The sequence below is a fragment of the Gossypium raimondii genome, chromosome 5 (genome assembly GCF_025698545.1).
Source record: "Gossypium raimondii isolate GPD5lz chromosome 5, ASM2569854v1, whole genome shotgun sequence".
Taxonomy (NCBI): Eukaryota; Viridiplantae; Streptophyta; class Magnoliopsida; order Malvales; family Malvaceae; genus Gossypium; species Gossypium raimondii.
This window is the reverse complement of record NC_068569.1, coordinates 1,832,497-1,855,654: the sequence shown is the minus strand read 5'-3', so window position 1 is coordinate 1,855,654 and position 23,158 is coordinate 1,832,497. Positions and strand designations below refer to the sequence as shown.

At 31.1% G+C, this 23,158-nt stretch overlaps 1 protein-coding gene across 1 annotated transcript; it reads left to right on the top strand.

Annotated features, from left to right (window-relative positions):
• Positions 1-12,593: 12,593 nt before the first annotated feature.
• Positions 12,594-15,644, top strand: LOC105768747 (leucine-rich repeat extensin-like protein 4). Its single transcript, XM_012588891.2, has one exon. The coding sequence runs from the start codon at positions 12,850-12,852 to the stop codon at positions 15,031-15,033; it is 2,184 nt and encodes a 727-aa protein (XP_012444345.1). The 5' UTR covers positions 12,594-12,849; the 3' UTR covers positions 15,034-15,644.
• The last annotated feature ends 7,514 nt before the right edge of the window (positions 15,645-23,158 follow it).

The following is a 23,158-nucleotide window of genomic DNA, read 5'->3' as shown; positions in this document are numbered from 1 at the left end:
TGAGCTGAATATATATTTACTAGCAGCAATATGTGGAAATGGAGAATTTGATAAAGGAACACTGAACCATGCAAGAGGGAGGACGAAGGATATGACTGTCATGTCAAAATGGAGGCTCTTTACAAATCCAGACAAGTGAGGAATTCATCAGGTGTGGTTGTAAAAAAACCTGGGTCTGCGTTGGAGGACATCAATAGGAAAACGCAACACAATATTGAATGTTGAACCGCTTAAAAGGGACAAGAACATAATTTTCAGTGTCTAAGTTTAAATTGTTTCAATTTGTGTAGTGTTTAGTATCATTTATTACTGCTTAAGAAGATGAGGGGAAAAAAAGATGATATCTTGAACTAAATTCAGACAAATCCTTGGAAAAGATCGAAGCTGATCAGAAATTAGTGATGTAATTAATTAGCTTAGAAAGCCAAGAGTTGAAAAAGCTTTTCTACTTACTATACATAGCTTGTAAAATCAAATATTATTTCCTATGAAGGCTGGTTTTAGTGATTATCAAAGATGAGTATCGATTTGTCTGAGTTTGGCGGAGAGAGGATGAAGGGTAGGAGCAAGGATGCTGTGTGAGAGAATTCGGAGAAGTAGAAGGAGATGATGGAGGAATGAGAGATCCTCCTACTCTAATGCATCCAGGCTTATATAGTGGATTACTCCTTATCTTATAGTGCCATGCAACATATAGCACAAAGCTCTGCATGGTTGCGCGAACTAAACAGTTGTCAATATCCAATATCAATGTTATTACGGGTCAATTGTGATCCTGTTAATATCATACGCTATTTTACTCTGATACTTTTATATTTGAGATTGTACAAAATAATTAAATTTAAATAACTCTAATGAGGGATATACCATGGACAGTTCACATACTAATCCGATAAAAAATCCCTAAACTTATGAAAGTAAATTACAAACCGTTCTCGAACTTACTATGTGTCCTATCTTACTAGGGGTATAACAATCCATATATGTCACAGATTTCATTGAAATTGTAAGAGATTAGTCTCCATAGAGTTCACTAAACACGTTTATGTTGAGGCAATATTGCCAGGCCCAAGATGTGATGACTACCATTCAATTGAAACCCATATTAGCGTTAAGGCCCAAAAGGTTCATCTACATATCAGTTAGCCATGCCCCACAAATAAAACACATGAGGTAAGTCAAAAACAGTAGATTATTTTCCATTAATTTTTTTTTACTCCGAGTTAAGCATTCAAGCGTGCTCCGAGCAAATGTATCGACACCAAATTATGTTAATGAAGCCATTCATGCAAAAACAAATAAAAAGAGGCAAAAGCCCTGTTGTTGTTAAACGCCCATCAATCATGATCAAGTTGTCAATGGCCAAAATAGTAACACAAAGAACATGGCAGGGAGCTACACTTTCATGACACATCCTGAAAACCTTGCAATTTGGACCATTTCACAAGGTTTTTAAAAAGACAGACACAAAAGAAAACCCTTCTAGTATCTATCTATCTGTATGAAATTTATTTATTCCATTTTGACAATTGGGTTAGGAAACTTGTTTGGTTTTGAGTTTTGATTAAATAACTCGAAAAGAAACTACACACCCTGTCAGGTGTCAGCCTCCTACTTCCAAATATACATTATAAAAAAAAAAAACTTTTAAAGCTGATATGGCAATGACCTGTATCTGCCACATCACCAACTAATCCAACAGCATATTCCAGTTGTCATGCACTAATTTTCATAGGCCACCAACAAAAAAAAAGTATTCTAAAACTTTCTAAAATTTAATTTCCTCAAGCCCATAATTTAGCTGCTTCACTTGAATCACATAAATTGCAAGTTACTAATGTTTTCACATGTTGAATCATGCGTTACAACCGACCGATGTCACCTAAAAATCGATATTATAATATTTGTGGTTGGTAGATGGGTTGAACTTATGGTTCATAGCTAATCTAAATACTATATTTTGATATTTAGATAATTGGTCTCTTTGGATTGGACAGTAGAGCCATGATCTGGTGACCCAATTCTGATCAACGTCCATGAAAACTAACACACACATATATATAAAGTAAAAGCTGACCTGCTTTACAGCATGCTCGACTTGAAACTCAATTCTTAACTGGTACCATGAGAGGCCTGTGCCCTCTTCTAGGTGGGACCTATATCCACTGTGTCAGCTTATTATCATGTAGCTTTCTATTAACATCTTACAAATTGACTTCACATTTAGGTTTGGTTCGAGTCTTTTCCTTTCATGTTTGTTGTTCTTTATTTACATGTTATTCATGAGTGTAGGTTGTGATAAATACGTACATGCATGTTCCTTAATTCCCTTTTCTTTTGACAATATTGTGATAAACAACTATTTTTAGTCAAGCAATTATCTTCAAAAAAAAAGAAAAAAGTTGCCAATCATGACTAGTCATTTGATATTCTCTTTGTTAAGCATGATTTGAATAAAGAACGAAACAATGACCGAAAATAAGTGTATAAGATAAAAGGTTTCGATCACAAGAATTTTTTAACATCTTTTTTCATGTTGTTAGAAGATAAATCTTGTGTTGTTACACCAGTGACTTGATTGAGGACTATTATTACATTTAAAAACATTGCGGGTTATGATTGCGAAGTTTGCAGGTGCTGGTTTAACTTCACATCTAACTTTTTGTAATGGTTAGGTTGAACCTTGAATGGTAGAGGAGAGGACTTTTTGTTCTCACATGCCGACAGCTTTACAGATAAATATAGGGAAAAACAAGCAGTTTTCAGTTTCTGCCAAACTTATTTTCTTCCCTCTCAAAATTCATGCTTCTATTCCAATTGTCATTCATAAATATTAGTAGCATCTTTTCGAATATAACCCATTATATATATCTATATTGTTCAATGTTGTATTTTGGGTGAAATTTAGCCAATGCCATCAAAGTTTAGCAAGTTAAACCTACATTATGAACATAAAAACTTTAAGACAAGATTGGTGTGGTGAAAATAACATATCGAGCAAGCTCTGTAAATACTGTTTACGTGCATTGATTTTATATCTTTTTTTTTTTTTTGGGTGATATTGAAAGATTGGAGCCCTTATCTTCCTACCATCCGAACAGGGTTTTGGTGAGATAATATTTTGATTCATGGATGGTCACATATACATTGCCGTGAGATCTGATGATATTTTCGTTGTAGGGACTTCAAAATATTTTATGGTTGATTCATTGATGGTATCAAAATCAACACAACCACTGGTTATATCATCCACCAATCACCTAAATTAGATGGGTCACTTTATCTTAGGTTGAGCCGAATTGAATTAATGCAAAATTTTAGATTTATTTTTTTGATTCGGGCATGGTTCGCCCATATTAAAATTTGTATATAAAAACAAATTTAAAATATATAATAAATCAAATATATTAAAAATATTAAAATAAATATTCCTAAACGAAAATACATAAAAAATTCTTTATACTTAAATAGCACTAAGATAGTTACAACTTAGCAATCAAATGTCTCTAAAACAGTAGCAAAATTAATAATAAAACAATAGTTATACAATATTCAAACAATAACAACAATATACTAGCAATATAATAGCAAAATGTCAGCAAAACAACGGTAAACAACAGTGAAAATTTTAGGCAAATTCGGGTCGGGGCAAAAAATCTTACCGAGACTCGACCCGTTTAGAAAATGGGCATTATTTTTGTTCAAGCCCATTTTTCGACCCTATATTTTTGCCCAAACCCTCTCACTTTTTGGACTGGCCTTTGAGCCTGGACGGGTGGCTCGACCAATGATCAGGTAGTTTTTGCCTCCTCCTTAGTAACAGTATAATGAAGGTCCCTATAATATGAATCAGATTGCATTTTACTTCCTTGTTCAAAAAATGGACAAATTAGCCCCTATACATTAGATCTAAGAGAAAATTGATTTTTTTTGTTAAAATTTTTATCTATTTTTGCTGTTAATAATTGATCCGTGTATGTTAGAATGAGGTGCACATCAACCACACCAATTTTTAACGGTACAAATGGATGAAATCTTTAACAGAAAAAAATTAATTTGATTTTCAATCTAATATGCAAAAACTAGCTTACTGTTTCTAACTTATAAAGATAAAATACAATCGGACTCTTAATAAAATACTTTCAAATTACATTTACTTTTCTTTTCTCTAATTTAAAAAATAAAGCCATACAATAATTGGTACATAAATAAAAAAGGACTAAAACATAGGGTTTAATAATTTTATTTAATCTACTCGGATTATGTTTGGAAAACGTTCATAATGTTTGAAATCGTCCAACGGTCAGTTACAACATTCGTATCTAATATCTTACTATATTTTCTATTGGAGATTTTAGTTTGATTATTACATAAAAAGGAGGGAAGGGGGCAATTATGGTGATCCAATGGTTACCAAGTTGTTATCGATAAGATGAGAGAAAGCAAAGAGATGGTGATGGGGATTTGGGATAAAGTTATTGGTTTCAACGGGACCACATGGGAGGCTCGCTGTCTTATGTCTGTCCTATGATTGGGTAATCAATACTTTCGATTTCTGTTTTCCAATTAATAAACCTAATTTGTTTTCATAAATAATGTCATATCCAATAAAATTAACCAATTTTAATAAGAGATATTTACGATTTTTTTTGTTTTTGAAATAATATTTACTCAAATAGAATAAAATTATAAAATTTAATAAAACTAGATGACTGACGTTGTTGGGCTTGAATTGTAAATGACTGTAATTTAAGTTATGATCAAAATATTAAAATTTACACTTTGTTAAAAGTTCAAATTGTCATTTTTTCAATTACTCCTAAATTAATTATAAATATCATAATTTAAGAAGAAATATTATAAATAGATATAAAAATTACGCACTTTTATCAGCTCACAATATGATTGAAAAATAATTCATGTAACAAATTTATAAAAGTTAAAATACACATCAAATGTGGCTTTAGTTCAAGTGATAAATATTAAATTTATACATGAATATTGGTTTAATTTGTAATTTAATATAATTATACACATAAAATTTTAGTTTTCTTTGAATTGTATACATTTAAAGAAATGAATCTGAACATTCATTTTCATATTGAATTAATGTAATTGTTTGCGTCGTAATATATGAATGTAAAATGGTACAAATTCAACAATGTTGTTAGTGGTTCTTGAAAATTAAATTAAATAAAAATTATATATAAAATCGTACAAAACCGAGTTCATGTATAACATTACTCATTAAATCAAAATTTTAAAATCAATTCATATTATATGTATGTATTTATTTATATGAAAATATATAAAAAAATACTACCCACCAAATAATATTTATTACTCTTTAAAATTAAAAAAAATCCTAATTAAATCGGAACCGATTATTGAATATAAAAATATAGATGATGGAAGAAAGAATACAACTTAACCGCATTTTCACGGCACTGATGTGAGGAAGCCCCATTGTCAAATTTGTCGTAAGTTCAGGTTAATTGGTACACGTGTGTGAATAGGCCCACCACAAAGAGAATGTATTCCCTATTTATTTATTTTGCTCATTTTCCCCTTTTTTTATTTAAAATAATTATTTTGCTACCGACGAAATGTAAATTAACAACAAAAGATGTAATAAATGATAAATTAAAGCAGAATTTGAATCCGGAATTTGCGTGCATATTCTTAACCTTAATTAATTAACTAAAGTACCCCTATATTTTCTTTGTTCTATATTGACTTTAGACTATTTATTTGTTTAGTATTGATTTTTAGTTGTATCTCCCTCTCTCTCTTCTTCATTGCACCTTTCTCAAGTCAAGGTCTTCTGTCTTTTTACCTAATTTTACGGATATTAATTCATTTAAAAAAAAAAAGAGAAGAAGATTAATGTTGTTTCAAAACATATGTCCTTTACGTTACATGCCTTGAGCTAGAAAAAAACAAATAGAGAAGGGCTTTAATCAAAGTTGAATTTAATTTTCCAGCTTCACTGTTAAATTCCACCTTGCCAGCTATTGTTTTCTTATACAGTTGTCAATTCTGTTTTCAAAAATTTCAATTTTCGTATAGATAATGAGTAATTAGGGTTAATTAAACTATTGGGATTCGGTAAAACTTTAATCACTCATCCTTTTCACATTTTTTCATGAAATTATCATGTCGATAATCAGGAGTATTAAATGTTTTATCTCACATTCATAATGTGGAAAAAGGGAAAAAATGTATGCAAAAATATAGATTTATCTTAAAGAAGTATATTAAAATAATTTGTAAATTTTAAAAGGAATTTTAAAAAATGATAGATTTGTTTTTGTTATATAATGCCTACTTTTATCTATGACCTTAAATATCCAGTGAATTCACGTCCTCTTGATTTTTACAACAATAATAATAGGTTTTTTTTCAAAAGATAATATATTTTTATGGTATAATCATAAATATCAAAATTATATATGAATTTTGTCCAATTTATAATATTGTATATAAATGTTGATTTTGTGTAATTTTATACATGAAATTTTAACTTAATTTTTACAAAACTATTTTTACATTCATATATTGCATACACAAATTTCAATATAAAATAAACTGATGTATTTATCTAAATAGACACAATTGATTCAAAATTAAATTTTCATGTGTACATCTAAATCAAAATTTCACGTGACAAATTACATAAATTAAAATTGGTATATCAAGTTATATATTGAAAACATGAAAAGATGAAACACCTTAACAACATTTACATTTGTTATTTCTCTTTTAATATTTTATAATTTATTAACATCGACTAACTCCTACTATCACTTCACTACAATAAAATTGTAACGTCATAATCGTACACTACAAAACGTAATTTTGAAAGAAAATACTATTTATATAATATACATTATATGGTTCAACGAAAATATATTATATTAATAAATATATACACTCATTTCAACAGATGATTATTCGTGAAGTGATAATAGATTTCTATTTAAATTTTTGGTTTTATACATTCAATCTCAAATAATGTGTTTTAAGGTAATTTTCAAATAATTTTTCATTGCTTTATTTAAAAATAGTACATAAATATATCAAAAGACTAATATTTTTAATATTAATATTAATTACCTTTTTAGTCAAAATATTAATTATTAAAGTAAATATATATTAATACTTTTACAACTAAATTGGTATCAAGTTAATTCATTGACACCAACTCAATCAACTATTTTATATTTAGTATAGATAAGTCATATATCAACTATAGTAGTTGGTATCATTTTGGTACTGCATGTACCGGTCAGAGTGCTCATTTTCGGTAGTAAACTGGAACAATAAACTTTAAGTTCCATTTCAAGGCGAAATTTAGCCAGTACTGGCTGTACCGGTGCATACTGATTAATTTTGTCTATATGAGCCGAAATATGGTATACTGGTCCGTATTAAAAAAATAATTTTATATTAATTTATTTGTAAAAATAATGATAAAACATATTTTAAAATTGAAAATAAATAGTTTATTATTTAATTTGAATTTATTGAATTATGAATTGTTATATGCATAGTGTAAGATGATCTTATTGTTTAGTTTATGAATAAATATTTTTTTTGCTTGTTTATTTTATATAATTGATGAGTTTTTTTATCTTAAAGTTTACATATGGTAAGAATTAAACTTATACCACCAATATTTTAAAAATATTTTCTCTACCACTTTAACCAAAACTTTATTTTTTTACTGAATACTTTATATTTGAGATTTATTTAATTTTATTATTTAATATATATAAATATTTTTAGACACATATATCAATAATTCTAAAACGGTATACCAAAATAGATTAATATCCATCCAACACCATATTACCTATGTTTGCAAATATAAAAAAAATTATAAACAATAATCACAAAGTAAAAGCATTATTGTGTAGGAAAAATCCGTCACACGACACGTGTTGAATAAGTAAGAAGAATAGGTAAAGCATTGCCGGCTGGCATTTGTAACCGTCTATAGGGGTTTCGCTTTCTTACGTGTCAATAAAGAGTCCCACACGGTGTTCTGCTGACCTGTACCAGCCGTTTATACGCTAAAGTTGTTAATATTCTCCTGGCTTAGAACAAAAAGATGGAATTGACTGTTTCTTTCTTCCTTTAAATAAAAATAAAGAAAATTAAAAAGAAATGGGAGGAAAATGAGAGAGAACAATACTACAAAAAGAAACGATCCAGGACTTCTGCTTTTGTTGATAGTCACCAAATACAATTTGACTCTTCTTTTCTCCGGTGATTATTGTAATAAGAATCAAATGAGTATAATTGCAAATTCAATGCATTAATTTTTTGAGTATTTAATAATTTCTATATTTTAAAATGCTATTGCAGTTTGGTATTTTATTTCGTTTATTATGTTTTGTTGTTTTTCTGTATTATTCGTATTTTAAATTCTACCCATTCCTACCAAAATGATTGCTTCTCAGTTCTCACTTCCCACTGACTTTTAATAAGTAAGAAAAACATGTTTGGTTCTAATGCTTTTATTTTTTATGAATTTGATGCTCTATTGCCGCTAATTAAAAAAGCATTTAAGGTTGGATGTAGTGTTAAGTATAATGAAAAGATGTATTAGAGAAAGAATTCGAAAATAATAATCATAGAACTTGAAATAATTAGTTTTTATAAATCATAAAACGAAAAAGAAAATTATTTTAATTATAAAAAGAAAAGATAATTTAAGAAAATGATTTATACTTAAATATTCAATTGAAACTGTAATTAACTTTTATGGTTTGCCTTTTGTATAAAAAAATATATGTAAGTTTTGAGTTCTTATATACCCGTAGTTAGTGAACTAATACATAAAACCGAAAGAAGAAGAGAAACTTTTTATGTTTTTAAACATTATTGTGTCAATTGTTAAAAATAAAATTTTATACAATCCAGAGTTCTTTTTCCCTTAAGTTATCATGTTTTTCCGGTAGATGTTTATGAAGCCGGCCAGATAATTAAAAGACTTCACTTTTATTATATTAAAAGTTAAACTATATAGTTAGGGAAAAACCTATATATTTGAGATAAGATTGCTAAAAGCTACTAATTTTTTTATATAATAAACACAATAAATCATGTTAGTAGTGAACTAATTATAAAAAATTATAAAATAGTCATTCAATTCTTAATTAATTTCTTTAGGTTATTTAATTATGAAAATTTATAAAATAGTATCTTAATTATTTAATTTTGTCTGTTTTAATCATCCAAATCATACAATGCGTAAATTATGAGGGTCAAAATTTTAGAATTAATATTAAATTGATACGATATATAATGCTAATTTTTTATAATTAGGTAGAAAAACAATTACAAGTGGTTAATATAAAACCGAGTATAATATGAAAAAAAAACCCCTTTGGGGTGGGGGATTTGGGCAAACGATGGGCTCAAACAATCTAAAAAGGGTAAACTGCACCCATGGTCACTTTTGTTTACCTTAGGTTACATTTTAGTCACTTATGTTTAAAATGTTACATTTTAGTCATTTACGTTATCATGTTGTAACATTTTAGTCACTGAGTCATTAATCGTCGTTAATGGTGTAACGGTAAGCTGACGTGACACGTTAAATCATCATTTCAAACCAAATTTTAGGTTAAATTATACAATTGATCCCCATATTTTTTTCGTTTTAAGCAATTTAATTTTTTTTCTTTTATGTTCTTTAAACTTTCCTCTTTCTTTTCCATTATCTTTTATTTCTCCCTCTGTTTTCATACCTTTTACATTTCTTTTAACATATTAGGAAGTCGAATTGACAGTAAAAAAAGAAGTAGGAAGTCGACTGTCATCATTGCCCATAACAAAAACCCATAAACCCATACCATGCTTCTTTCTTCACTGCCAATTCAACTTCCTGGTATGTTAAAAGAAATAAAGAAGGTAGAAAAATAGAGGGAGAAGCAGAAGAGAATGGAAAATAAATAATTAAAAAAAAGGAAGTTAAAAGAACATAAAAGAATTAAGTTGCTCAAAATGAAAAATTATGGGGACCAATTGTATAATTTAACCTAAAGTTTTTGTTTGAAATGATAATTTAGCATGCGCGTCAACTTACCATTACACCATTATCGACAATTAATGGTTCAGTGACTAAAATGTTACAACACGATAACGTAAGTGACTAAAACATAATATTTCAAACATAAGTGACTAAAATGTAACCTAAGGTAAACAAAAGTGACTATGGGTGTAGTTTACCCATCTAAAAAATGTGAGTATATGTTTTGTTTTTGAAATTCGAAGCTTCTACGAGCAACCGCGGTTTAGACAAATTACTAGTGGACGGCCAGCGGCAAATGTCCTAATTGGTGGAAGCGATTGGCGTTGATGCGAGGTAATCCGACGCCAAGTAAATAAATTAATAAAGGCGATGATGCGGTAGCGTATGCGGTGCAACTGCATACGGGGAAACGCGCGGAAAGGGGGGACCCTCATATATCTCTTTCGAGCCCGTGCTGCAAAACGTGACGCGTGGGTCCCTTATAAGGGCCAAGCCGCTCCCTTTGATTGATGTCGTTTTCTTTTGCGTTGAGACACTTGATGTGGGCTTAAAATGGGGGGACCAGGTAAAAAAAAAAGGGGTAGTTTTGTAACTTTATGATCACCACCATCAAGCATGATGGGGACGAGTAACATGCATAGATCTTTCCATTAAGTTTCTAAACACGTCAAAAGGAGGTGCTTTATGTCTCTTGTAATCAATTCTAGTATGAATGTTAACGAATGTCTTATTACTCTTAATGCATCTCATTGTTCATTGTCTTTAATACCCTTCTCCTACCATTTCTTTTGCATTATTACAAAAATAAAAAGCAAACAATAAAGTCATATTAGCATTGCCCAATAAAGAAAAATCATTCTGTCCTACAATGATTTAGCATTTGCTATTGGATTTTTAGCGTTAAATTATTGTTAGCATTTGCTGCATAAACTTTTCTATCCATACTTTAACTTCTAGCAATTTTCAATAAGAAAAGAAAGAGGAACTGAAATTATTTTAATCACCAACAAAATCTTATTTAGTATACTTCCCATCATCTTCCCCCTATTCCAAGTTAAAAAGTGTTAAAGCATTGACATTGTTAACTTTAAAATTGGCCACCGAATACTGGCGGGCTGGAGAAACAGCACCAACATAAAGTCTAAATTTATTGCTCATGAAAAGTGAAAAAGTCACCAAACGGTAATATATTAAAATTTGCATCATTTAAAATGTTTTCTTCTACACTTGCATAATTTAAAAAGTCTACTCTTTTTGTATGTAAAAAAACAATTGAAGTTTTGTCTCATACGGTGAAGTTGAGTTTTGAAAATTATGGTATTTTAGGTTTAAGTTTATTTTTATTGATTTTACGTGAAAAGATAAATTTTTTTATATTTGTTATTTTGTAAAAGGATGAATTTTTTACTTTTCTTTTCACTTGAGTTAGTATTCGATTGATTGGTGACATAAATTTGGTTAACACTTAAATATGGTATATATTATTATTGGTAAAAAGTCTCTTCCAATTCTTTTTAATTTGAAATTGAGTAAATTTATATATTTTTAAAATAGATCAATTTAATCCCTGCCAATCTCGAAAGTAAACAATTAAGGATAATTAATTACGGTGTTAATGTTTTTCGTCATTTGTACATGATTATAATTGGTATAATAACAGTTGCTCACAGTGATGAATCCATGGGAAGTTGGCAGGGACCCCGACCCCCTAAAATGGTAAAGTGTACTTTAACCCCTCCAAAAATGATAAAAAAATTGATTTAATCGTTTAAAAATTATAAATATATTGACTATTAAAATAGTAAATTTACATTTTTAGTATCATAAAAATATACAACTTATTTTGGCCCCCTCAAAAATTTTCTGACTTCATCCCTAATTGCTCACTTTAGAAATCGAGAGTAATTAAATTGCTTTGATTATTTTGAGAGCGGCCAGTTTATTTGTTTTCGAAATTGGAAGAGATTGAAAAAATATTTTGGTCTTAATTATTTTATGAAAAATAGGAAGAGATAATTTTAAAAAAATGAAATAGAAATAAATGTAAACAAAGGTAATTTGATGGAGCGTTAGTGGTAGTTAATTTAGTGCATGAGTTGACAACACAAAAGAAGCAAAACGACTCCACCACCAAGCTTAAAAACTTGGATTGAAACCATTGATTTCCCACCACCAAAATTTATGTTCCCAATCACTCGTGATATTTTCACTTTAATCTCGTGATATCAACAACCCAACCCAACCCAACCCAACCCACCCCATGTCTCTCTGGTCAACCTTTCGCCGGAACTTTGGCTCCTTCACCGACACGCTTTTGCGTTTTTGTTAACATTTGCCTTAAACTAATTGTACGAGTTTATTCTTTTAATTTAAGCTTATTAGAGCTTGAAATGGAGTATGGGCTTTAATTAAGAATAAAGTCAGCCTTGCAAACGAGTTAATAAGAAAGAAAAGTAGGGGGCTGATAATGACAGAATCTGGTGGGCTTTGAGCTGTGATTTAGCTGTCTTTTTGGTGAATTATTATTTCTTTTTTTCTTCTCCTTCTTTTTATTATTGTTTTTTTCATTTCTCTCACACAAGCACATGCTGCCCTAAAATCCCTACTAGAAAAACACCCTTTCATCCCCTTGTCTCTCTCCTCAAACCCCCCAAAATCCCTACCTCTTCCCTTGGATCTCAAAGTGAACCCACATTACTCACTCAAAGCTTTGTGAAGCTTTTAGAGGGTGAGAATTCTAGAGCCAAAACCAAACAAAACACACACACAAAAAAGTGGCATTTCTTGAATCAGATGTCTCATGTGAGATGAAGAAGAAGAGTAATATCATCAACTTCCATTCTTTTCATCTCTCACTTCTCTTTTTGTTCGTCCTCTTCTGTTCGTCGGAGCAGCATTCCATTACCAGCCATGGAGGTCTTACGGACAAGGAAGTTTCATATATCAAGCAACGCCAGCTTCTCTATTACCGAGATGAGTTCGGCGATAGAGGTGAAAAGGTCACTGTCGACCCATCTCTTGTGTTTGAAAACCCAAGGCAGAGAAATGCTTACATAGCTTTACAGGCTTGGAAACAAGCTATACTATCCGACCCTTTCAATCTCACTGGTAACTGGGTTGGATCTAGTGTTTGTGATTACACTGGGGTTTACTGTGCTCCTGCACCTGATAACAAGAGAATCAAGACTGTTGCTGGCATTGATCTAAACCATGGTGATATTGCTGGGTACTTGCCGGAAGAGCTTGGTTTACTTACTGATCTTGCATTGTTCCACATCAACTCTAATCGTTTTTGTGGTACTGTTCCACACAAGTTTATCAAACTCAAGAGACTGTTCGAGTTGGATCTTAGCAACAACAGGTTTGCTGGTAAGTTCCCTGAAGTGGTTCTCAAGCTGCCTTCACTTAAGTTCTTGGATCTGAGGTTCAATGAGTTTGAAGGGACCGTACCAAAAGAACTGTTCGACAAGGACTTGGATGCCATTTTCATCAACCACAATCGCTTCAGGTTTAACCTTCCGGACAACTTCGGTAACTCTCCAGTTTCTGTTATTGTGTTGGCTAACAACATGTTCCATGGATGTGTGCCGTCGAGTCTTGGTAACATGACGGGTCTTGAAGAAATCATTATGATGAACAATGGGTTGAGATCTTGTTTGCCTGAAGAAGTGGGTAATCTTAAGAACTTGACTGTTTTTGATGTTAGCTTTAATGAGTTGATGGGTCCTTTGCCGGACCAAATTGGGGAACTGGTGAGCCTTGAGCAGCTGAATGTGGCTCATAATATGCTGTCTGGGAAAATTCCGGCCAGTATTTGTCAGTTACCCAAGTTGCAGAACTTCACATTCTCGTACAATTTCTTCACTGGAGAGCCGCCGGTTTGCTTGAACTTACGTGCATTTGATGATAGAAGAAATTGCTTGCCTGCGAGACCTTTGCAAAGAAGCGCGGCGCAATGTAAGTCTTTCTTGTCTAGGCCAGTGGACTGCAATTCATTTAAATGTGCTCCTTTTGTTCCTTCTTTACCTTCCCCTCCTCCGCCGTCTCCGCCAATTCCGGTGCCTTCTCCCCCTGTTGCTTTGCCACCACCATCACTACCACCACCTCCACCCCCTATATCCTCTCCCCCTCTCCCTCCCCCTCCCCCTCCTTCACCTCCACCACCCGTTTTCTCTCCACCTCCCCCTCCCCCACCAGTTTTTTCACCTCCCCCACCACCGCCCTCGCCTCCTCCTCCTTCGCCTCCGCCACCACCACCGCCTGTTTACTCTCCACCTCCACCTCCTCCACCACCATCACCTCCACCGCCCTCACCACCACCTCCTTCACCCCCACCCCCTACATATCCATCACCTCCACCACCTTCACCCCCGCCACCTACTTATCCGTCACCACCGCCCCCTTCACCCCCACCACCTGCGCCAATATATTGTGTGAGGTCCCCACCTCCACCACCAAATTCACCACCTCCACCCCCTCCATTGTTCTCCCCGCCGCCACCAGTTCCTTACTACTATAACTCCCCTCCACCACCACATCAGTCACCTCCACCGCCACATCATTCACCCCCACCCCCACCACATTCTCCACCACCGCCTCCACACTCCCCTCCTCCAATTTATCCATATTTATCACCGCCGCCGCCACCACCCCCTGTTTATTCCCCACCTCCTCCGGTTCACTCTCCACCACCACCTTCACCTCCACCATGTATAGAACCTCCTCCACCGCCACCACCACCATGCGTAGAGTACTCGCCACCACCACCATCCCCATCGCCCCCTCCCCCAATTCATTACAAGCCACCCCCATCACCTTCACCACCGCCACCCGTTGTAACATATTCCTCACCTCCACCACCACCTCCAGTTATTTACCATTCACCTCCACCACCATCACTGTCACCCCCTCCAGCTCCTGTGTATGAGGGACCATTGCCACCAGTAATTGGAGTGTCATACGCTTCACCTCCTCCGCCACCTTTCTATTGATTCTTTTGAGAAATTTCCTCCTCTCATAACCTTCTTCTCAAACCACAAAAGGCAAAAAAAAAAATTGTTCACAAAATTGTATTTGGCTATCATCACGGCTTCTTTTTCTTCTTCTTTGCACTTCATTATCTCCAAAAAAAAAAACAACTCTTCTTTCTCCTTGGGGAGCAATTCTCATCGCTCATTGAAGAAATTCTAGCCAAAAAAAAAAGTCTACTATAGGATTGACCACTTCAACGAATGTTATTGAAGATGGTGGAAAGAAGAGAGAAAGAGAGATTGAAAGAGGAGAATTCTATATTTAGTAGAAAATTGTTATGGGTATTTGGAGTTGTGAAATAAAAATGGCATGGACAAAGAGATTAGGTTGCAGAGAATGTTGTATGTATAGAGATGAAAATTTCAGAACCATAATTTTCCAGGCTTACAATGGCAGCCGCCGGCGCCGCTGCTACTGCTGCTAGTTTGTGGCTTTTTATTGTTATTATTCTCTTCTCTTTTCTTTTTCTGTTTTACTATCATACTTTTGTTTTTTCTTTTTGGGTATAATTTGATGAACACTTTACTTGTATTTGATTATTTTCCAGAATTCAGTCATTCCTTTATGTTCACCATTCATTCTCCATTGTATTTGATTGTTTTGGTTTATCATTTCCCCTCGATGGCATCTTACTTAACATGTTTGTTAGTGGATTCTGAGTTTAAGATTAGAATCTGAATGTTGAAGAAACCCTTTCCTGTTTCTTGGAAACACTTTATAATTTCCAGCATTTTAGCATTATCATAAGTAGATACAGCAATCCTGGTAAAAATATTAGGAAATTTCATGGGAGGCGGCAGGTGGTAACTAAGATCTTTAGTAGGACTGAAATGGGGCCAAGCCATTGAAGTTGCCCCCACCTACTCTACTTTAATTTGGGTGGTGGGATTCAATCCGTGATCAACTTTTTTATGATTTGATTAATATTTGTTGGGATTTAGTCCCATGTGCACCCCCCTAATGGTGGGTTTGATTTGAAATTTGGAGTTTCAAAACCAGATTTCTTCACGCTCACACTCTCTTTTTAACAACCCATCGGAACATGGAAAAATTTGAAATTGTTCAACACTCCCTACATGCCGTGTTCTCTGGATTTTACTAGAAACAACTTTTTCAACCATCCCCACTATGTATTGCCTTATCTTCCTTAGACTCCATTGTTGTATGGTTGAGCTGAGTCCCCATGGAATGCGAACACCATGTAGTTCAATGATATATCAATCAAAATCATTGTCAAACGCATTTTTTCCAACCAGTTTGCTTCAACCATGGCCATCATTGCCATCTTGTCAAGCCCACCATTAGCACAAACACCAGTTACATTGCCAAAGTCTCTTTCTGCATGTTTGGGCAGCAAAAAGAAAGCGTTTTGTTTCCTTATCAAGTCTTTTTCTTTGGAAGAAAAAAACAACATTGCTAAACTGCTGTCTGGCACTGACAGGACTTGGGAGCATGTGATATGTATGAATCACCATAACTGTTTATTTTCTTTTGTCATCCTTTTAAGATAAAGAGAGGGTGGTGTTGGCCCTGTATTAGTCTAATTAAAACCAACACAAACACTGCTCTAACTCGGAATTTTGGCTTTTTGGTTTTCAAATTTCAACCGCTAAAACAAACCCCATTTAATAAAGAAAGATGCCCACTTTTTCAACCTTTCACTACTGCTGTTTGATCTCGAATCTGTATATTATATTAGACTAAATTACAAGCAGTTAACCCAAACTGAAATAAAAAGTGAGAGGATACATACATGGAATGATTTAAATCATAATACCAAGCAATTGCGGAGCGTGGAGACTGACGGGGAAATAGTTCCTTGGTAAATTTTTAATTTAGTCTAATTGTAATTTATCAAATTTTAAATTAGTAATTATAAAATTATACTTTTAACCCCAAAAATAATAAAAATTTGATTTAACTTTTTAAAAATTATAAAGATATAAACTATTAAAATAATAAAATTAAATTTAATTCTGGCTCCGTCACTGATACCAAGGGAGGACTTAAGTTTGAACCTTGGAGATGACATTGTTAGAAAGGGTAGCCCAAACCCCGAACATGAACTGTAAAACGGACATAAAAAATGTTAAAAAAATCAAAATTAAATAATAAAATTTTAAAGTAACAACATATATTTTTACCATTAATTTATTTGTAATCATAAATCTTAAAGGAACTAAATATTTATCAGTTAAAAAAGAAAATTTATGCTCTAGTCCATCCAAAAATTCATAAAATTTTAAATTAATATATAATAAAATTATAATTTAAACTTAAAAATACTAAAATTCTAATTTAATCCCTTTAATTCATAAAAATATAAAATTAATCTCAACCTCCTAGCATCCCCCAACGGCAACATCACCTAAAGCTAATACCACATTAGCAGTTCAAATTCCTCTTCAATTTGCAATAAAATACTTGCGTATGATTACGCAGTTCTTTTTAAGGAATTATGTGATCAGTTTACTTGCAATTATGATTTTTCTTTTCCCGGCCTTAGAGCAAATATTAAAATAAAGGGGAAATTTTGTACCTGCTACTGGAATACAATTAAAAAAGGGGGAATGGAATATTTCAACAAAGAAGAGCCGGCTGTTGGATAATAGCATGATTAAGTACATCATAACATGACTACACCAAAATAATAAAACCAGCTTAATCTTCCATATATTGACACAAAGACAAAATAACAATTAAAACACAACGTGAAATGAAAATTAAATGCTTGAACATTTAATATATGAATGTAATTGGCATTAAAAATTTCTTGAGGTAGCCAATTTTTAAGCTTGAATTGCAGAAATTTAAAAGGTAAGGCAACAGAGGTAATTGGCATTGAATGATAAGGATGCAAGTCTATCCAACCAATAATAGTAATAATTGGGTCCTATTAAAGTTGATGGTCACATGGGGCACAACAGAAAGCTAATGTAAAACTTGAATGCCTCCAAAATATTGATTCTCAAAAAAATGGGACACTAATTATCATTTAATTGGGGGGAGGACAGGCTGTTATTAGCTCACATATATTAGTGACAAGAGATTATAGAAGTCAATGTTATTTGCTTATGAAAAAGATAACCCACCCCCCCAATGATAAGTTTTGTTAGAAACAAACCAATACATAACTAGATGCCACTTAAGAAATGCAGATAGTTAGAGAGGGTTTATATCCCTATGAGAATCTAGAATATTAGTTGATAATTGTGACCTCAACCTCTTTCATGTGGGGATTTCGCACCCAATGGTTTTTTAGTATTAAATTGTTGTGATTATTGATTGGGTTGGGTTGCTGCCTTTTTAATGCAACCTTAATCATATAAATTGATTGCCATATGTACATTTACGTGGTATATGAATTATTATAGCACATTCATGTTAATGGTGAGGGCATTTAGCTTTGGGTGTTAGGTAGCCATTGATGAATGAAACCATAGTCAATAATTTCCATCACTGAGCGTTAGGTGGTAATAACTACGCAGTGTCTTCTCCGCCATAAATTGTCGATAATGGAATACAACCCTATATATAATGCGCTAATTCGTATTTTAAGTGAATTTTGGAGGAGTAAAGTGAAATCATACGAATTTCCTTAATATTTTTATTATAATAAAAATATATATTTTTTTATTTTAACGGTTTATATCTTTATAAATTTTAAAAGATTAAATCAAAATTTTATAATTTCTGAGACAGTTAAAGTATAATACTACATTTACTAATTTAAAATTTTATAAATTATAAAGAGTATAAATTAGGAGAGTCAGCCCAGCCCTAAATCCTCCCTTGTACATATATTCCTTTCGAAATATATATTAATCAATTAATTTGAGTATAATTTTTATCTTTTATTACTCAAACAAGCACAACTATCCACTAGGCATATGAAAATAGTATGTAAATTTCATATTTGTATAAACAAGTTAACGGAACTTTAGTTGAAACTACGGGATTAAGTCTTAATTGTGGATTATTGTTTTTATAAATTTTATATAATAATTAAAAAGTAAAAGTATCATCATATTAATATTTGATACATTAATAATGTATTTTTTATTCCACAAGCAGTCTGAAAAAATTATTATGTATTTTTTTAAACAATTCTCTTACAAGATACTTGTTAACCGCTTGACCTCGCATTTATAAGATCTAAAAACTCCACTAGTAAATATTAGTCCATTGATATTTATTACTTAAAAAGAAATTGATGTTGATTGGGGTTTGGATCAACTTGCATTATTGTAAATTGTAATAACCAGCTTAATTCTAATTTGAGGGTCATGGGCAATAGAAAAAATTGTATTTTATTTATTAATTCGTAGCATCAAATTGAGGACTTAATATTAATGGGTATAGATCATAAAAGCCTAAGATATCAACTTGGACATACAAAATGTTCATTAAGGTATATGATTTGGGCCCAAAAACTTATTTAGGAGTTGAGCTCAACTATTCAGCCCAATTTTAATGAAGAACATGCATGGGTTTTGATCTTTTAATTAAAAAAAAAAAAGAGAAATTGCATTTTAGCTCATTCTTTAATATAAAATTGGCTTTAGTTTTAAAATAATTTATAATTTTATTTCGACCGTTCATCGTAAAATTTATTATCAGAGGCCCAAAAAGTAAATTAACAATTAACTTCTTAAAAAAATTAATATTTAACAAATATAAAATTTGAATATCAATATTTATAATTATTTCCTCTATCCCAAGCTGGAAATTTTGTTGAGATCCAACACCGCTGGATTAAATTCATGATTTCAGTCTCGGGAATTCCATGCTCTTCGATCCCTGCTTTCTTTGTACAACTATCATTTGATTCTCTCTCTCTCTCTCTATATATATATGAAAACACACTAATTATGAGCAATAATTACAGATTTCATGAAAAAGAAAAGAAAAAAAAGTGTTATGAGCCTCCTTGATTGACGTTATTTTAGTAACATTTAAACCCTTTTTCTTCCTTTCTATTAATTTGTTTTACTTTATTTCTCATATTTTTCGGGTTTAAGAGATTTTATTAATTGACAAATCGAAATTTATATTTAAACAATGAAATTTAAAATAAAAATACTATTTGTATGGAAAAAAAAGAAAACATATAAATGCCAAAATTTATGAAATTATTCGATGCTTTTGTGAATTGAAATATTTCAAAATTTTAAACCATATCTTTTATTCTCTTTTATCTCCATCTCGATTCTCGACCATCATCACCACATAAAATTTGGCTTTGTTTTTGTCAGAATCTTAATTAATTTTCATATTGCTCTTTTAATTTCTTTTTGTCCATGCTATTATTAAAATTATTATTATTTAATTTGGTTGTTGAATTTTAATTCTTTTACGGGCTATTTTGAGATTGTATCATATTATTATTTGAAATTTTTTATTTTTATTTTTATTTTAGTAAATATATATACATATTTAATTTTAGGTGGTGATGACATAACACAATTTAAGAGTGTCATACCGTTATACTTAATTAAGTTCAAGTTCAAGGCAAGGTTTCAGAATTAAATTGGTGGTTAAAAACCGATCAGACTGGATCATCAATTTTTTGTTTGACTGATGCTGTCCAATTCAATTGAATAAATTATTGAAAAAAAATTAAAATTAGAGAGGATTGATTCAAATTAGTCCAACCGATTGGTTGATCGATTTACAGGTCAATTGATCAAACCCAAACTGATACCTCAACCAGTTTTCGATCCAATTGATTCAAATAATCGATAATGCCCGATTAACAAACAATAATTCAATAATTAAATTGAAAAAATGATCAAATTTAAAAATTAATGTAGACTAACATTAAAATTTTTCATCAATTTAAAAAATTTATATTAAGTATAACTTTACCCTAACTTATGTAAAAAAAAAACTCTACAACAAATGAAATCTAAATCAAAACATAAAAGAACAGGACAAGCCGCGAATACTTAAAAGCAGCTGATCCGATAAAAAGAAAATAGCCAAGCATTTTCTACGACATTCATTAATACTTACGTACAAAACATAAGAGTTGACAAAGTGAGAGTTATGGACAACATTAATTGTTTTGTCTCGTTGCACTTTTCGCATATGAGCCAGCTTCGTCTAAATCCATAATTATTTTTTTTTATTTTTAGAAAAAAGAAATGAAAGAAAAGAAAAGGAAGAATGTTAGAAAAAAAAAAAAAGGAAAAAGAATGTTCTTTTACATTCTGTTAGGTATTATAGGGACGGTCCAATTTTGTATGGTCCAAAAATGAACTTCATGTGAGTGCAAATTTAATAAGGAAGATACTCTTTGAAACTGAAATAAAAAAAGAACCCTATTCTAAGAATCTTTCATATTGCCGTATCATGAAGGGTCGACGAAAACTATTTAATCTTTTTTAATTTTCTTTATTGTTGCATATTGGACTATTGCTCTCTCTTTTTCTTTTATTAAAAATCTAAATTATATTTATTTAATATATAAATTCGGTGCTTGAAAATATCATTAATAGCCTTCGAAACTAACACCCCCCAAATCGTGTATTTTATTGCAGGAAGAAGGGATTCCATTAATTTGTACAAATCCCTAATTCATAAAAGATTTGTACGATACATATATCTACATGCACTAAAAAGGTGGGTTGGACTTTAAATTTAGTTGAGTTTATAAATTGAATGCTATTCAATAAGTAGCATCATGTAATTAATATAAGGGTCTCAGTATACGTATGATAGTACCTAACTTATTTTTGTTAGTTTTATAATATATAGGTTCAAAAACACATCTTAATAGGTTCAAATCTACTTCATGTGCTTCTACTTTTTTTTTTGTATATTTACTTTTTTCTCTTAAATATAAAATGTAAATTTTATTGTTAATATCGTTAATTTTTTATAAAATTGAGGTTCATTATCTGAGATTATTAATTGAGAGGGACTAAATTTAAAATGTACGAAGAGTATAAAATTTAGAACATATTTTAACATATTTTAATACTTTCTTAAAGAGGTAGTTGTATTTTATTAATTTCAGTTATATATTTTAGAATAAAAAAATCTTACAAGCGAGTTTTAATCGATGTCATTTATTTTAAAGTATAATAAATCAATAATTAAATAATTAAAAGACACTTACATCATTTTAAATCTGTTTGTTTTGGTTTTTACTTCACTAACAGGTAGACAAAAAATTACTCTATAGATAATCAATTAATTTAAGTGATAAACCCTATAATTGTCCTAAATGAAAAAAGTTACTTTCTCTTTTTTTTTGAAAAATTAAGATATTTATACATAACCCAACGTGCAAATTTGTGAAAAAATCTAATAATTGCCATTTAAACAAGTTCGTGAAGAAGTAGTTACCTTCATAAATCTTATTAATTCTCTTATCTTTGATTATTATGTTCACGTAAACTTAATTATGAATTGTTACATAGAGAAACAGTACAATGAAAATATTTATTGATACCTTCTCTTTTCTTTAGCTTGTTTTATTTCCTTTCAAAGAAAAGTGATGAGAAAATTATTATTATTAATCACGAGAAAATTATCTTTATACGTTCATTAATATTTTCTCTTTAAGATAATTATAGATACTATGTAGATTTGGCACATTGAAATCATTAAACAGATTTTTTTAATTTTAAATCGTGTCTCAAAACATTCGCGTTATAATAAAATCTAGAAACACATTCAATTAATTCAAAAAAAAACATATTCATTGACAATAGGTTCAATCATTACTTGCGGTGGGTGTCCGAAAAATTATCATAAAAGTTACAAGACATGCTTCTCTAAAAGCTGATAAATATTATATATATATTTATTGAAAATTGGTCATTCTTATTCAGTGCTTCTCTAAAATTAATAAATCGTTTTAATTGAATAAAATAAATAAAATAAAATATAAAATTTAGTCGAGGTTTATAACCGATAAAATCCACCTAATTTCTGTACTCCAAATAAACTAATCCCTTTGAATTACCCTTTTTCTCACCAAAGCAATAAAAATGGGCACAAAAGTCTAGGTTAAGGGTGTGCCAAATTTATATAGTTTTCTTCCATTTGGTGTACAATTAAGCAAACAGAGAAAAA

Excerpts from the sequence above, each read along its gene's own strand:
- LOC105768747 (XM_012588891.2), top strand. The coding sequence starts at position 12,850 with ATGAAGAAGAAGAGTAATATCATCAACTTCCATTCTTTTCATCTCTCA.